Below are 17,658 nucleotides of genomic sequence, written 5' to 3'. Positions count from 1 at the left end.
CACCCTGGCTGGGCCCGGGGGATGCCCTGACGGCCCCCCCGCGGCGGACAGCGCTGGAGTGCTCAACATTGCCTTTTTCGGGCTTTTTTTGCTCTTTCCTCCCTGTGTTCGGGTTTTGGTTTTGGTTTTTTTTTTTTCTTTGGGTGTTTTTTTGTTTTGTTTTGGGGTTTTTTTTGGGTTTTTTGTTTGTTTGTTTTTCTTTTTTGTTAGTTTGTTTTGATTTGACTTTGTTGTTTTGTTTTGGGGGTTTTTTTCCGCTTTTCCTTGTCACTCCTTGCAGGGCCGGAGCGGCAGCCAGGATCCCGGGGCCGCTCCGCCCATCCCGGCCCGGCCCGGCCCGGCCCGGCCCGACTGGCGGAGGAGGAGCCGGCGCGGCGGCTGCGGCTGCGGCCGGGCTGAGGCGCGGTAGGCCCGCGGTGAGCCATGTCCCTGGCGGAGCGGCGGCGGGAGGAGGAAGGGGAGCGGGAAGGGGAAGCAAGGGATGGGGCCGGTGCCGGGGAGGAGGTGGTGCAGATCCGGCTGGGGGATAAATGCTACCCGGTGTGCAAGAGGAAGCTGATCGAGCAGAGCGACTATTTCCGAGCGCTCTACCGCTCGGGAATGAGGGAGGCAGGGCAGGGCCAGGAGGAGCAGCTGCTGCGAGGGGGGCTGAGCGCCCTGGGGCTGGAGCTGGTGCTGGACTTCATCAACACGTCCTGCCTGGCCCGGCTGGAGCAGGAGGTGGGCGGTGAGAAGGAGCCGCCGCTGCTGGAGGAGCTGGTGGAGGCCGCTTCCTACCTGCAGGTCACGCCCCTGCTGCGGCTGCTGCTGTCGCAGGTACGCCTCGGCAACTGCTTCGAGCTGCACCGCCTGGCGCAGGTGTACGGCCTGCAGGACCTGCACGACGCCTGCTTGGACTTCATGGCCGCCCACTACCACCAGGTGCTGCGCAGGCCCGACGCCCGCCCGCACCTCCTGCTGCCCTCGGCGCTGCAGCAGCAGCTGCGGGAGCGGCGCATGAGGGGCACGGCCACCCTCGTGCTGCTCGGGGACTTTATGGGCGCCTGTCCGCCGGGGCTGCCCGCCGGCTGCCACCCCCCGGGGGACGCGCCCTGGGCCATGCTCAGGTACGACGAGGAGGCGCAGCGGTGGCTGCCGCTGGCCAATAATCTGCCCACCGATCTGGTGAGCGTCCGCGGCTACGGCTCGGCCACGCTGGACAATTACCTGTTCATTGTCGGCGGCTACCGCATCACCAGCCAGGAGATCTCTGCCGCGCACTGCTACAACCCGTGCCTCAACGAGTGGAGCCAGCTGGCCTCGATGAACCAGAAGAGGTAACCCCTGTTCACTGGGGTACGTGTGTGTCCCTGTCTGGTGTTGAGGTAGATCACATGGCACTGGCTCAGCCTTAGGGACGCGATACAGACCTGTCTGTGCTCTGAAGGACCAGACAAACCCAATGTGGAAATTCCTTTCCCGCTTTCTTTGTGATGTACTGTAACTCCAGTTAAGTACGTGACAAGTTTTCCTGCTCTTAGTGGGGATGTACAGACTATACCAGAGCTGGAGATGGCCAAAACAATTTAGTTACAGCAGTTGTCCAGTGGTTTGTACTTTCATAAAAGTCTGAATGTTTTGTAGGTCTACACTTCAGTGAGATACCAGAAGAGCGTCAGGAAGACGGTGAGAAATTTCTCACTTGATGGGAGTATTTGGATCTTTGAATCATTCATCATTTTGATAATTTTTTCTTTTTCACCTTTATCCTTTTGAACCATTTATTACACATTGATGTTTTAGTTTGCATTCAGAAACACTTGCGTAATTTATATTTGAAAGAGTAATAGAGATCTAGCCTTGAGGAAGGCCAAAGAAGAGAGGCCTTCTCTCTGGCCAAAGTTGTAGCTCCTCTACCTTAAACACACTTTGGAGTTATAAAAACAAAGGCTTTCATTTCACTGAAACAAACTGGCTTTGTTTCCAACATGAACTTCCTCTTCATTTCCACTGTAGTAAAAGTATTTTAAATTTTATCTTTTCTCTGAAAAAGAAAAAGGAGGCCAAAATTTATTGTAGAATGGAAATCCTTTTCTCTATCTAATGAATTGAAAGAGCATGCACAGAGACCCAAGCTGTTGGCATAAATGCTTTGTATCTGGATAGTTAAATTGCAGTCTCAATTCCTAGCTCTATTTAGCTTTTGCCATCTATCCCCCTCAAAACAGGGATTAGACCTAAAATTAAGTCTTTCCCATTTCACCTTTTTTTTCCCCCGCCAATTCTTGTATTGTGAGAATTTTACTGAAATAATCACTCATCACAACTGATCAGAAACCATTTTTTTTCAGTGTTGCTGACTGCTTGGAACAGCGGTGGGAAAAGTTTCATCTGTAAAATGAATGTTTGGCTTTTAAACACTACAAACACCTTTTCTTACAGACCTGTTTCTTAGAGGCTGAGCCTGTAGCAGAGTTTCCTGAGGTGCCTGGGGAACAGAGATGTTTTAGCTGGCTTCATTCGACAGCAGGACCTGTGTAAATGGGGTTGGGAGCACTTGGCCTTCCTAGAAAAGGAGAATGAGGTCAGCCCGCACAGTGTCTCCTATGTAAATTAACTTCATCACAGAAGTCCCACATTGACCAAGTCACGAGGTTCTGTTTGTGTGATGTCTATAGCAAGAAAGCTGTTACTGTGTGTGTAGACTCTGCAACATGGGTTTTAAAAAAAACCTTTTCAAGGCCCTTTTTGCACCTTTTTTTTAGAGTTTGTGTATTCAAACTCTAGATGACCATTTTTCCTCCACACTTGGCCTTTTTTTTGTTTTTGTTAGGATGTATAAACATTATACTTGGATAATAAACACATGGATATTTTCTCCTATTACTGTTTGCAGTGGCATTGCCACACCAACTTAATCTTCAAACACATCTCAGGTGACACCTGTTCGAAGGTGTTCCTTTGAATAGAATTTCACATTGGCCATTTACTGCAGAAAGGCAGCAGGCAAATGGGTATATTTGGAATAATCTTTAGTCTTGCATTCCATGCTAATTATTGCAGGCCAAAAGGTACCTAGAATGACACCTGCAAAGTAGCATTGAGGATGTTGCTCCCTGAGTAACTGGGGGAGCTTTTTTTCATGGAAACTTAGCTGACCCCTTCAGAAAAAGTTTCTGATTTTACCAGCTTATGAAGTCTCAGCTCTGCAGTTAATTATTAATTTTTCTATCTGACATAACATGTCAGCTCCCTGGTGACCTGCTTGGTGTTTAGTGGCAGGGAGAGATAGCCTGTGCCCTAGGAGCCAAGAGCAGGGCCATTTTTAACATGACGGGTTTGCATGCTACATGTCCAGTGCAGATGCCTGTCTGCCACACATCTGTGCTGCAATTAGAGGTGCAGTTTGCTTGGCATTATATTTTTAGTTTGCTATGCTATAGTAAAATAAGCAGGGTGGTTGCCCAGCTTTCTGCTTAGGAATTACAGCCATGTGACTGTCTGGCACACAAATTTATGTCAGCTGATACAATTACATCCCGTGGATGAAATTCGACATACCTTCAGGAGGGAGGGCTTTGGTTTCCATTGAAGTTGGTTTGACTTCAGACAGCAGAGGATCTGGATTTGTTCTGCATGAGTGACTGCGTATGTTGGCCTCGAGGGAAGGCTGAGGAGTTATGGATTTAATTTTGCTGCTTTACTGTTCATATAAGAGTTTTCTGCCCTAAGAAACCTTTTAAGTTCTGAGGTATTTTTATCATGAATTATTTCCATTGTCATAATGGAGAATCCCAGGATGCTGGGATTCTCTCCATATGCTTAGATGAAACACTCCTAACTTACTTCTAAGTAGTAGATGAAACCCACCTGAATGTTTAGCAGCCATTCTGGTTTGGGTCTGCACTGTTGGATTTCTTTTTATGTGTACAGGTCTTATTACTTCAGTTTCAAACTTTTCCACAATAGGCAGCTCCTGTTTAATGTTCATGTGATGCCCCCAGGAGCTTCAGAGTGTGTTATTCCAAATTTGTGCATGCCCAAGGGAGCTAAAATAATGTGCTCAGGCTCACAAAGGAAGCCTATGACGGAGTATGGAATTTCTCATCATCTGAGTGCTAAATCCAGTGCTGATCGCAAATAGTCCATAACAGGTAATTTTCAGGTTGTTTTCTAGACCTTTTCATTCTAGAGGTGTTTCTGTACTTGGAATTCCCAAGAGACAGAATGACTTGAACTTTTTAAAAGAAGTTGCGTGTAAGTGTTGCCCAAGATCCCTTTGGGGTCAAGAAGGTAACAAAGTAGATAGGGAACTGTTGCAGTAATGTCCTTGAATACCTTTACAAACCTTTTTAAGTGAACACTGTCTGTTGAAATTTACTTTTTAAAAATAATATACTCATAGGATTTCTACTGCATGTGCCAGATAGAGCTGTATATTCCACTTCTATTTTCCTTCAGAACCTTCCTACTCATGGCAGGTAAATCTTCCAGGCCTGAAAGACCTGTGTAAGCCCCAGGCTGGAATTATGCACATGTACATGAAATATGATTTTTATGAGCAGTCTGTGTCTGAACTGTTGCCACTCTGAAGATTCTTATGGAATATAGAAGATGATGCTTCTGGGGAATGCTACTTGGTCAGGAGACCTTCTCCTTCTTAATTTTGTACTTTTTTTTTTTTTTTTTTTTCCCACTCAAAGTTCTCATGTGCTGGAAAAAAAATAATAAAATGATAGACTTCAAAATTTTTTTAAGTTAGAACTGGTCATACCTTACTTACCACAAATGTATCACACACTTTTAAAGCTTAATGTTTAATGCAGTGTACTCTGCAAGCTCACACAAGAAATATAAAAAAGAGAAAAAAAAGGAACTTACTGAAAATATGTAAAACACTTTGGAATTGCTCCATAACTGTGTTTTCATGATTCCTTGTATCTGTTGTAAGTGCTTTAACTCTAGAATAAAGAAGTCATCTGATTTTTGAGAAATTTTAAGGTTAAATTGATCATTTGGCAGGAAGAAACAGTGTTGGTTAATCCAAGGGTCATGTTCTGCACCAGGACCAAGGCTACCTTGCAAATAAATACACATTTAACTTGCTCTTGAAATCCTCCAGCTGTGTAGATTCCGGCCTACACTGGAATCCTCCTCCCAGGTATCTTGTTTCCATCTTTAGCCACCTCTCTGATCAAAAAGTCCTCCCCAGTATATGGGCTAACTCTTTTTTGTTGTACACTAAGTGAGATTGTCAGTGAACAAAAACCATGTGTGTTGGTCCTTTATAGCCACTGCCACCATGGCCTCCTGCAGATACACCTAGCATGATCCAGAGCCACGGTGGGGTTTTGGGAAGCTGTGGAATGTTGTCTTGCATGCAGAAAGCTTCTCTGACCTCCAGCTCCTTTACATTTGTGCATCATACTTTCCTTCTTTTGTGCATGCGCTTTGCACTTTGTTGAGTGAAGAATGGATTTTGAGTGATGGTAAAACCCCACAGCTGCCACTTGCTGCAGTGGTGTTCCTGGGGTCCTGTTCAGAGTGAATGGGGGCAGCAGAAGGCAGCTTATACCTTGGCTTGTCCCAGCAAGAAGGGACCCACTAGGCCTGGTTTTTGGGGAATACGTCTTGATCCTTCAGGTTTAGACAAGTAGCAGGTGCGAGTGGAGTTCTGTCATGGTGGAATCTGATGGATTTGGCCCAGCTGTTTCCAGGCTGTAGTCCATGGAACTATTGGTTGTGGAGAGCTGGCTCCCTGCTCAGTGTTTGCTTTCCTTGTTTCCAGTTGCTTCAACACATTAAAAGAGTATAAAAATGCACTAAATATTTCCTAATGTGCACTCTCCATAAAGACACCTGTTGTTACTGGCATGGAAAGGTGAATGGCAGAAGTTTTTCATAACATATTGAGCCATTGTGCAGACTTTCATATAAAGTGTGCTCATGGATATTTGCAGCTACTTTTGAGTAAAATGAACCTTATTGTTAATGAATTCCATAAATCTGTGTTTGAAGTGGTTAAATGACTGACACAAAGGTTTGTAGCCTCCTTTTAGAATACTTAAAGCTGCAAGTTGTGCTGCTTGTATTTCAATAGATAGTTTTCCCTTTGTTAATTTGTGGATTTTTTTTCTTGTCCTAACTTTTACAACACTTAAATTGCTTTGAAAATCATAATGTTTTGCAATTAGTTGTCCTCATTTCATATCTGCTTTTGATTGCCCTGTTATTCTGGATTTTCTAAACTGGAAAGCATAATTGCTATTGAGGGAATATGAACAGACTAACCTAATTGTAAATGTTGGGGGGGAAAAAATGAATAAAAAGCAATTAATTCCTTCAAAGGAGCATTTTAGTTTCCAAAGCTGTATCAGGCTGACAAGAACAAAGTGATTCCATCTGGAAACAAATCCTTTTTCCAAATACATTTAATAAAAAGAAGTTGCAGGGCAGTCTGCAGCTAGGCAGGGTTCGTTTTGTCCAGACAAAGCCCTGCAAAAGTACTTAGCAGTGAGTTTTGAATGATGCATTCCAGCAGGGTGGAACTCCCTTTGCTGCCCAGCAGGCCGGTGCAGGTCTGAAACATCATTTTGGTTTTACAGACATGACAGTTCCATGTTTGGCTTTGCACTGAGCCAGTGAGCTCCAGGGACTGCCACACATCCAGTTAATTGGGACACTCATGATAAAATCTCAATTGGCTCAGCAGAAGAGAAGGAACAACATTTCTAGTCAGTGAGACTGTTCCTGGGGAGAGGAAAAGCTCATCCTTTGTTAGACCAGCCTCCCTAGCTTGAAGGAAGAGCTGCACACAAGAGTTCTGTCTTCACCTCCTCCAGTTTCTTCCTCCAGATCTGCACTTTTAATACCCATTGACCCATTGTTTCTGTCTGCATTACCTTCAGGGTGTGAGTTAGGAGACTTCTTATGCTTCAGGAATTAGGAAGTTGCCCTTTGCCATGTGCGAATTTTGAGAGCATAGTGGAACAGACTAAGAAATAAATGACCTGTTTGGAGGGCATTGCTCATGGGGTGCAATGTAATTTTTGTTCAGCTATGGGTAGAACATAATCTACAGATATATCTTGTTTCAGAGGATGTATTTAGTAGTTTAATGATGAATAGGGTACAGAAGATTCTCTCTTCTTTCTTTTGCAGAACAGGATTCAATGTGTTCCACTTTAAATTGCTTTTTTATTAGGGTTATTAGAGATTGCATAATACAGCCTAAAGCAAGCATGCATTCATAGACATCCATCAAGTCTTGTTTGAAATTTCTGAAATTTTAACTGAAATTATATCTTTCACTCTGCATCCATGTAATGCATTTTTCTCTACCAATGGCACATTTCTAAAAGCCAATTAAAAACGAGGCATCTACTGAGGACTGGTTATCTGAACATCTAGGGCTGAACTGGCACAGAATGAAAAATAAAATATTCCTTAGTCTCAGCAGCATCATCATTAATATTCAAACTGTCAGTGGCTACTGTCCTGAGTAATTGCAGTGTAGTTACAGCATTTCGGCCTTGCACAGAAGAGTTCAGATGCTGCAGATACTTCAAGTAGTGGTGAAAGCTGTGAAAGGTGATGAGTGTGTCAGAGCCTGGATAGGAAGAGTTTTCCTCTCTATTTCTGTACATGGATGCACCTCATTTCAATGCTGCAATCTGTTCTTTCAGATCCAACTTCAAGCTCCTGGCTGTCAGTGGAAAGCTCTATGCCATCGGTGGCCAATCCCTTTCCAATGTGGAGTGCTACAACCCGGAGAATGACTGGTGGAATTTTGTGGCATCCATGCCAAACCCTCTTGCAGAATTCTCAGCTTGTGAATGCAAGGGCAAGATCTATGTTATTGGAGGATACACTGCACGAGGTAACAAGTTTGCTGTTCCTTCTTGTTGGCTTCCTGATCATTTCCAAGGGCCAGATCATTTTCTCCTGTTTTTCAGGAGAGCTTTCGAACTCGTGCAGAAGGCTGCATAATTCTCGTTAGAACACATAGAAATTAATTGCTGGTAAAAAATAATTAACAAAACAAAACAATATCTCTGTCAGGGAAGAATCAGGTATTTACATTTTTTTCAGAGGCTGTGTGGACCTGGGACTCTGTTACTTGCAGAGAGCAAACTGATTGGTATTTCAGCACCCAGCTTAGCCACTACCCCTTTTCTTAGATTTTGATCACACGCTACAGAGAGGTCTCAACAGATATACTTTGTTTACTTTTTAAATACCTGTTTTAGACTGTCAGAAGGAAAAATTCATAGAAAATATCTTCCTGCCTTAGTATTTCTCATGTATTAATAGATGTCATGGTCTTTTCGCTATAAAGTTTCACAGGAAAATTCAAGCTCTACCTTAATAGAACAATCAAAAACTGAAGCAAGAACCAACACTTTTAGCTTATTTAATTTCTCTACTAAATTTTCTGAGGACACTGTACAGAGGTAAGAATTTGGAGTTTCATTCTCTTCTGACAATTGCTTTTCTTTATCCAGTGGGCAAACAGGTTCAGTTAAAAAGAGATCCTATTTGTTCATTCCTTATGTACATTAGTGCCATTTTTTGAGAGGAAGGCATTTTCTCAGAGCTTTAGAAGTCAATTTTTTAACCTTCTCAAATGTTCGGTATTTACCAGGATTTTGTAAGTTGGAATTTGGCCTTTGCCCACTTCAGTTGACCACAGAAGTTTTAAGGGCTTTCTTTCCAAACAGAGAATGAAATTAGAAGACAGATTAGCTTTTGCAGACAGTACTGCAAGCAGAGCTAAACTGATGTTAGAACAAGCTTCTAGTGTTTGAGCAGATTTGAGCTCTGAATTGTTTTAAAGTTTATAAAAAACATACTGCCACCCCTTAAAGTCCTTCTGGTGATGAAATACATTTTTTCCAGACCATTCTGAGCAAGAGTCTGGTGGCTTCTGTGAGGAAAATGCGTCTGTATGGAGAGCTGTGCTATGCTGTGTGTGCTGCAGTCCCAGTCTTCTGGTCACCCTCACTGCAGGATCTGCCATTGTGCTCCATCCTGTTCAGCACTGGGACTCTGAGATGTCTGGCATGAAACACTGTGTTAAGAAGTGAAATCCAAAGGGAAACATCCAGTGAGACAAGATAATGAAGAGAAGGGGTTGAAACAGATTAATGGGAAGTCTTGTCTCTAGAGACCAGGGTTAGGGGTTTGGCATTTTTATCTAGAGAGAGGGAGAAAGAAGGGTGAAGAGAAGGTGAAAAACCTCTGATTTGGTTAAGAGTGCTACACAATTACAGGAAAACCAACTTTTCTCCTACACCATCTGGACTCTGCAAGTTCCTTTTTTGATGCTTGTGCTGTGCTTTCAATAGGATGCCTACTCCTGGTGTCATGAAGAGGAAGATCAGTACATTGCTGATTCAGATCGCATTCCTTTAAAACTCCTCATTCAGGCATGTGCAGTCAAGATTTCTGCCCTCTGTCAGGCTCCTGACTCGGTACTTGCTGCCTGTGGGTTCAGCTGAAGGAGAGTTTTGCATTACTTCTTGCTTCCTCCACACTCCAGGGGATCGCTGCTGCCCTCCAAACCTCTGTCATTTCCCAGGTCTTTTCCTAAATGCCTTTTTCAATGGAAATAGGACAGTAAAAAAACAGGAAGTGTTGAGCAGGATAACTAGCACATTTAGGCTTCTGTTTCCTGTGCTTGTTATAAATAATTTCCTGAAGGGTCAGAATCAGTTTTTCTGTGACATCTTGACTTAGGACAATTAGCAGACTTATAACCAGAATTGCCACAATTACACTGGTGATTTTCCTTCTGAATTATGCCATTGTCAGAAAGTATTAAGACCTAAGGATCTGAGAAATACCAAGGTTTATTTGCTGGTTTCCTACATTTACTACATAAAACACATGCAGTAATTAATGGTTTTTGTGTAATGTTATTTTTAGTAATTTTTGGTATTTCTGTGTATATACCTCAGTTTCGGTAGATTTTGTGGGCTACTTTATTAAATTTGTGTAGAGCTTTCTCCTGAGACTGCACTTTGCAAAAGATGGCAGGATCTGGAATTTCCCACTGTAAGTTTTAATGACACTTCTTGAATAAAGTCCTTCTCTTGAGTTTGCAACTCTCACTTGTGAACCTAGATCCTAATAGAAATTCTGTGTCAGGCACTGTTGTGTCCATATTTTGTGTTGTGGGTTTTGTTTTGGGATTTTTTGTTGTTGTTTCAATGAATATAAAAGACCCAGGCTGTGGACTGAGCATGTGAGGTCCATGTTGCAATGGGCTTCTATTTCATACGCCTACTCTCAAATAGCACATTTTCCAGGGGAAATTTACTGCTATAGATAGTCATAGAAACTTAACTGGGACTTCTCCTCCCCTTAATGAGTTGGAAAATGATGGGTTGTTTGTAGACAAAGGTCATCTATATGTAGAGCTGCAGTTTCACAGAGCACTGCCATGAGAATAATCAGAGTGCAAATGCTGGATGGAGCAGCACCTCCCTGATCATGCCACTGATGCACTTCATTCACAAGAATCCAGTTATATTTCTGACTATTTATACATGTGCCCTTACAGAATTTGTCAGTATGTCCCCGTCTGCTCTTTCCCCTGGGAGATCATCTGGAAGTCGTTGTGCAGGACAGATGGGTAACATGGAGCAGATTTAATAAAAGACCTGTCTGGAGTCTGCAAACCTGTTCCTGCTTGTCATGTGAGGTTGGATTTGAGCTCAGGTCTCCAGAGACTGGACTGAATTTACTGAGTCATGTGCATTCTATGATAATTTAGTGAAGACTTGGGCACAGTCAGGGTCTTCAGCCAGGGCTTCAGGGTGGCATTGTAACAATTCTGTGGAATAACACTATTGCACAGAAATGTGCCCACTCAGTTGTGAATTATGGAGATGATTTCAGCTTCTTTCTGATGGCAGAACACAGAGTTCCTGGTTCTTAGATGATTTTGACAATGTGTGTTTCTCTCTTTATAAGGTGCCCTTAAGTCATCCAGGCCACTTGTTAAAATGTAACCATCTTTACAAATTTTATTCCATAAAACTTTGACATATGGAATGAAAAGCAAAGTATCAAAGTTAAGCTTGGATGATAAATCATCACTCGACTGCCATTAATGAAGTGTACTGTCTTTAGGATAGTGTGATTTATCTGTGACCACTTCTGGAGAGGGGACTATTGCTCCATTTCCCTCTTTGTAAAAAAATTCTTTTGTATCAATCAAAGACAAAATTAAAAGCATAAGCCAAAAAGTAGGGATAAAATCTGCTGGCCTAGACAATTTACATCATGTAATGTGCCAGAAGTATCATATTTTTTTTCCCCTGTGCCAAGGAACAGAACAAAGTTTCTTGTCAAGGTCAAAGAGCTGTAGCTGTCGGTGATCACCATTTCTCCCCTGGTTTACCCTGCAAGTGTGTGAGCAATCTGCAGTAAAGGCTGGGATGCTTTGTAGGAAAGAAAAATGCTCCCCCATGAGTGCCTGCTGACAGAATTATTTATTTGCGAATGTCTCCTCTCTGTTTCAGGCAGGAACATGAGCATCCTGCAGTATTGTCCCACTTCTGATTCCTGGACCAACTTGGAGCTGTGCGACGTGCACATCCGCAAGCAGCAGATGTTGTCTGTGGAGGAGACCATCTACCTGGTGGGAGGCTGCATCCTCGACCTTGGACCAAACCAGAGATCCGGCCCCAGCGAGGACCTGCTAACGGTGCAGTCCTACAACACTACCACCAAAGAGTGGCTCTACCTCAATGAGAACTCATCCAAATCTGGCCTTAACTTGACTTGCACTCTCCACAATGATGGAGTCTATATCTTGAGTAGGAATATTACTCTGTCTTCCAGCTTGGAGCAGCGTCTCTTCCTGAAGTATAACATCTTCACAGACAGTTGGGAGTCACTGGGGCGTTTCCCAGCCTTTGGACAAAACATTCTGATCTGTTCTATGTATTTGCCTGATGGGCGAGAAGTGTAACAGCATGAGGGTTTTCTTTTCAGTTCATTAATCGTTCTTTGATGAGATATTTCTCCCTCTGAATAATTCCATTTTCAGAATGTAATGTGGTTGCATAATGCAGGCATAAAATACTGATTCTGTTCTCTAAAAAGGTTTCAGAGTCCAATATGAAGAGAAATGCTTCCAGAAACAGTTTTAAGATGTTAATTTAAACATTTTACTGGTTTGGATTAAAATTTCACCAGGTATTGTTTGCAATTTAAACATAAAATAATTGTGTTGGCAACTGATACAGAAGTTCCGAAAGCAAAACTCATCAGTCTGGTTTTATTTTTCATCTTAATAGACAGCATAGAACAAAACATATACATTTTTAAAGTTGAAACAATTCAATAAAGTAAAAAATTAGTATAATCAAAATCACAACAGGATTTATTTCTTTTAAAATACAGGCAAGCAATGTTCTGTCAAATGTGCAGTTTCAAATTGCTTATGCTGTCCCCATTTTATCTCATGGCAGCAAGTGAGATTTTCGAAGGTGCCAGAAATTGGGGTCCCATCAAGAAGAACTTCCTCTGGATTATTTATAGTGCAATGCTTTGCCAGGGACTGGTAGGAATTGCCTACAGTTGCTAATTGGAAAGTAGATGCTCCTTTAATTGAAGTTGGCAGCATTTCAAGCTACTATTAAGATAGAGGTAAAAAGGCTCTTTATTCAAAGGGCGGAATTTCCTAATTGTCATAAAGGTTTAAGTTTTAGTTACCTTGTTGTGTTCTGTAGTACCTAAAACTCAGTTTTAAAGATCAAATTGTAGTTTCGAGCTGCCTGTTGTGAAAATGTCCTTGAGCATGAGCAGAGGTGATTCTGCTCCAGGTGCATCCTGATTACTAACACTCCTGTTGGACACACCTGGAAGGCTTGGCTTTTGTAGATGACCCCCTGAACACCTTCCCCAGAGCAGGGCCATGTGAGTGTTGGCTCTTCTTTGTGTCATCAGGAGAGGTTGCCTCAGGTTTGCCAGCCACTGTTGTTCGTCTCTATGAAGGGCACTGTAAGGTGCTCACTGTGAACCTTCCTTTGTGGGGATTCTAGATATCTTTGTCGGGATACTGCAGGCGTTCCTTCCCGTTCCTGCCTCTTGCCAGAGAGAACTGTGGCCATGATTGGTCCCTTTTCTCCTTGTAGCTGACAAATGCAGAAGTGTCTTGAGGTGCCTGCCCAGGTCTGGAATGTGTGTCCTCACAACACAGAGAGGAAAGAGGTTACCATGAGAAGAGCCAGGTTAGACATGTGCGAAACACATTGTAGGTATGCTGGTTCTGCTCCAGCTGCTCATCCACATGATGAGATTTAAAGCACCTGAACACATTCCTAATGTGTGGAGATATCTTTTTTATTTCTTCATTAGAATTCAGGAATCTGAATCTTTTGAAAACAGGGGCCTGTTGTACAGAGGAGGAGGCAGCAGTGGTTCCCTCAAGGTCCTTGTAACTCCTTGCTTTTCCACAGTTTTGAATAAAACCAGTTCTTACTAAAGGGTTACCAGTCTTAAAGTGCATTGCCAATCACTGCTCACACATTAATCTTGGTGCTTCCAATCACCTGTCGTAACGCAAACAGAAAATCCCAGAAAACTTCTCCAGAATGAGAATGTTTGTATTTGAACATTTTTAGGATTAAAGAAACCACAACACAAGGTATTTTGGATGTCTAAAATTTAGCTTTTTGGGTGGAACTTTTGCAGCCTGGTGGAGAATGTCATGCATCAGCCCAACATGGTGCCTGTCACTCAGCTATGTTTGACTTATCATTCATTTCTTAGCGCAGTCATAACTCCAAAAACTATGACATCATCTTCTTGGTGTGATTACTCTTTTTCAGAAGAGGCCTTTCCACACTGGGTTTATCTTGGTTTCAACTTCCAGCAATCAAGTGACCACCTTGAACACCTGCTCAAAAGCAGAAGACAAAGATGTGTCTGACTGCAAATACAGTCAGACCCTCTCATCAGTCCATGGTGCAAATGCCTCCTACACTGACATTTAACAGTACTGCAGTCAAAAATCAAAACTGGTGTTTAATTTAGTGGTAGCATTAATTAGTATACATTACTACAGGCTGAAATAAAAATAAATGGGGATTTTTAAACAAAATCATTTACAGAAAAGTATGCAGTGTGTGTGACCCAGTACCTCAAGAAAGAAACCAAACACTGTAATAACTGTCATTTCCTTTCTATTAGTTTTATACTTCGTATTCATTTTTTATATTTTGGGGCAAGGAGAAGTGTCTGAGAGCCACTAACAGAATAATTAAAACACTTTTTAGCCAATGGAAATGTTCAGCGATCCAGCGTGCTCTTCTTTCTCTGGTGGTGGGAGGAAAAGGCCCTTCATTTTTGAAGTAGCCAGAGAGTCCTTGCAGTCTGATCAGCTGGAAATTCCTCTCTTGTCCTCATGTTTTCCTAACTTACCATGTGGGCTTGGAGAGATCCTTCCAGCTCCTGGCATCTGCATGTCCAAAAGTGTCACGTGAGTGGGAACACTAAGTTGGTGTGGTATGTACTGTTTGAAAGAGTTCCTGAGCATGTGAAGTGCATTTGTCCTCAGTGCTGTAACTGCTTCCTTGGTTATTCAGAAGTCTTCAGCAGGTGCTAATGACCTCAGCAACTGCTAATTACTTCAGCCTCTGCTAATTACGTGTGTTTTGTACTAATGGCTATTTCCAGCCTGTTTCTTTCCTTCTTTTTTTCTATTTGGTCACCCAACAGTCTGTAGTTCATCTAAGTTTTCTGGTCTTGGTGTTCCGAAGTTTGTATCTAAATTCCAGATTACTGCTTTCTTGCTGTGTCTGGGCTATCCAGTGTTTTATATATCTCCACTATTTATCTTCTCTGCCTCATGGACTTACTCCCCTTGATACTGACCAGCAAAAGCTGACTGTGGTAGAGGATGATCCTGAATTGAAAGAAGAAACAGCCCCCAAAGTCCTGAGGGAGGAGTAAACGGAAAACTCTGGGAACTCGGTCTGTCCTCATAAAATGCAGAAGCATTTAAGAAGATTGCTCGCATCAAGGCTAGGAGGGAGCATAAAAGCTTCTTCCTTTCCGGGAATGGTTTGTGGTTTTCAATGTGAAATCAGAGTTGTGTGGGACTTAAGTTTGATCTCTCTGCCTGCTTTCCATGGGTTTCCCTTTCTGCCCTGCCGGCTGACCTCTCTTGATCTTAATATTTGTGTTTTACATTCTTTGAGGATTTTGCCTTTCTACAGCAGTGTCCAGCCTATTTTGCTGAAAACATATGGTAGCAGTTTGTTGGTCTTTTCTGTGTGCTGCTCTCCTTCTCACATTCATCTGTGTCACAAAGTAGTTTGTCATTCAGGTGTAAACCTTTAGTCAGTTTTGGGCTCTGGGAAGAGAAACCTACAAAGCTACAAATGTTCTCTTTCCTTTCATCTTCATTTCAGTGAGAAATGATGCAGGCACTCAGTTTGTGGGAATTGGTTTGTGTCCATTATTGGACAGAGAACAGAGGGCACGGAGTATAACAGCAGCATTCAGCATATAACATGCTCAAAGCCCCCCACGTGCAGAAACTCCTCCCTGCCACCCCTGTGAGGTAAGATACACTCTGTAAATGGCGTTAAACCAGACATCCTTGGAATAGCTGTTGGTGAGACCGGTAAATTTATAGGTGTTCATCAAGAGCCCTCCTCAGAAGGCAGAAGCTGTCAATGTGCAGTTATATTGATTTTGCACTTAGAGCAGTGACCAAAGGGTGGCTCTCCAGCCCCACAGTAAGGCTTAGGAACCACAGCTGATGCTCTCAGACAGAAAATTTAAACCCCTTTACTGCCATTCTCGGACTGTGATTTCCATCTAACCAGCTTTGAGCCTAGTTTAGTGCAACTTCTGGGTTGTTTTTTTTTTTTATTTCCTGAGAAGGAGAGTGGAATTTGGTAAAGGAGTCTGGATTTTGTGAACTGGTAGGGATCATGTATTCACAGATCTAAAAATTACTCTTCCCAATTATACATGCTATATGAATTTTTTTTTCTAAGAGCAGTGACATTACCAGTAAACACATGCTGTTATGTCCTGTGAATATCAGTATTTTTTAAAGTAAGATTTGGTTTCTTAATTGCAATTAGAAGAGTAAACCATGAATCATTGCAATTTCTGTACTTTTCTAGTGGAAGGCTGATTATACAACCCACATACAGGGTCCATTTTTAGAGTACCAGTTGTATGATGTGTTGCACATCTTCAACCTATATATGCTCCAGGAGGAAAGACATTCAGCACCTGAGCAAAGATGTTTCCTGTTTGTTGGTACTTAGACCGTTATTTAAGATTGAGCAGTGAACACAAACTCTCCGAATCATCCTTCCCTCACTCCATTTTTCAGTTGAAATTTATGATTATTTCCTCGGGTCATTTTCTACTCTCTGATATTTTACAGGTGTATTAAAGGGTGTGTCTTGTTTATTAATATTTTTCAGCATCTTCCAAATTACTTACTCTGTTAACTTTTTGGTCTACTTTTATTAGTCATGCTTTGAAAAATGATTTTGTAGAATTTCAAGTACTTTTCTGTACTTAGTATTGACAATATCAGGGATTTCATCAGTGTAAGGGCAGGGAAATACCCGTACTCCTCAAGTGAAATACTCTTCAAGGACACAACTTCAGCTGTGCAAGGTCTGAAATGTAAAAAGTGTCATTACTTCATTTCCTTTGAAACTTAGTCTAATTTACAGTTCACTAATTTTATTGTGTTAATTTACTAATTTCAAGTTTTACAGCATTCACTGAAATTAAAACACTTGCAATTGAGCAGTCATTTGGGAGGTGATGTTACAAGGGCTTTGTGTTCATCTTTGGATAATATTATTTTTACAATTTACTTTTTTCTACTGGGGCTGTTATAATTGTCAGGTGTCCCACTGAATCCCTTTTTATTTGGCTGCAAGGGAAGTTTTGCCCTCTTACAGGTAGGGCCTTAACTTACTATGAAGACCAGAGCTGTGTTACTTGAGAATGTGTATTTTGAAGTTGTAAATTATTGATTTATGATAACTGCAATGAAGCCCATAAAAACATGATTTTGGTTGGTAAGGGTGGAGATAAAGCTAGGAAAGAGATGCTTAGGGACAGCTACTCTCTAACCTCTAGGCGTAAGCAATTTTTAAGTGCAGAATCAAGCAGAAATGGTTTTAAACAACTCCTTTTTCCCTCTGCCCCTCTGCAACTCAGACCTTTTCAGTCACAGTAATTTGTGGCAAGACATCTGTGTACTCGCAAGAGAGTGTGGGTAGTGAGGTGGGAATGTGCTGCTTGTGCAGGTGATCCCTTATGAGAACTGCTGCTTGGCGCAGGCCAAGAAAACTTCCTGCAGCTTTCCTGGAGGACACTGATGACTCTTTAATGCCCTGTTACCTGCTAACGTGTGTGTGATGATAGGTGAGACAGGGAGAGGAGTCACAGAAGCACTATTGTGTACCTGATAAAAAATGCACAATAACCTTGTAGAAAAACTTCTCTTTTTTCAGTAGAGTCTGATCCAAAGCCCTTTGATGTTAATAAAAAGAACCATCTTGGAATTAGGCACATGTTTGAGTGAATTAGATAATTCTGAAAGATTCCAAGGGAATGTTAACTGTACAACTGGCTGATGAAAGAAGAGGCACAGGCTTGGAGAGCCTTGGTGCAGTGTGA

The 17,658-nt window shown here is 42.2% G+C and overlaps 1 protein-coding gene across 1 annotated transcript; it reads left to right on the top strand.

Moving 5' to 3' along the window:
* The first annotated feature begins 423 nt into the window (after nt 1-423).
* Nucleotides 424-13,721, top strand: LOC131591787 (kelch-like protein 42). Its single transcript, XM_058862842.1, has 3 exons — nt 424-1,316; nt 7,665-7,858; nt 11,508-13,721. The coding sequence occupies exons 1-3, from the start codon at nt 424-426 to the stop codon at nt 11,957-11,959; spliced, it is 1,539 nt and encodes a 512-aa protein (XP_058718825.1). The 3' UTR covers nt 11,960-13,721.
* The last annotated feature ends 3,937 nt before the right edge of the window (nt 13,722-17,658 follow it).

The sequence above is a fragment of the Poecile atricapillus genome, chromosome W (genome assembly GCF_030490865.1).
Source record: "Poecile atricapillus isolate bPoeAtr1 chromosome W, bPoeAtr1.hap1, whole genome shotgun sequence".
NCBI classification, from domain to species: Eukaryota; Metazoa; Chordata; class Aves; order Passeriformes; family Paridae; genus Poecile; species Poecile atricapillus.
Note: the sequence above shows the minus strand (reverse complement) of the source record. Positions and strands in the feature narration are given on the sequence as shown.

What these genes read in the sequence shown, in the direction of transcription:
- LOC131591787 (XM_058862842.1), top strand. Translation starts at nt 424, where the DNA reads ATGTCCCTGGCGGAGCGGCGGCGGGAGGAGGAAGGGGAGCGGGAAGGG. An exon ending in GCCTCGATGAACCAGAAGAG is followed by an intron (nt 1,317 to 7,664) that starts GTAACCCCTGTT and finishes CTGTTCTTTCAG; the next exon opens with ATCCAACTTCAAGCTCCTGG. An exon ending in TGGAGGATACACTGCACGAG is followed by an intron (nt 7,859 to 11,507) that starts GTAACAAGTTTG and finishes TCTCTGTTTCAG; the next exon opens with GCAGGAACATGAGCATCCTG.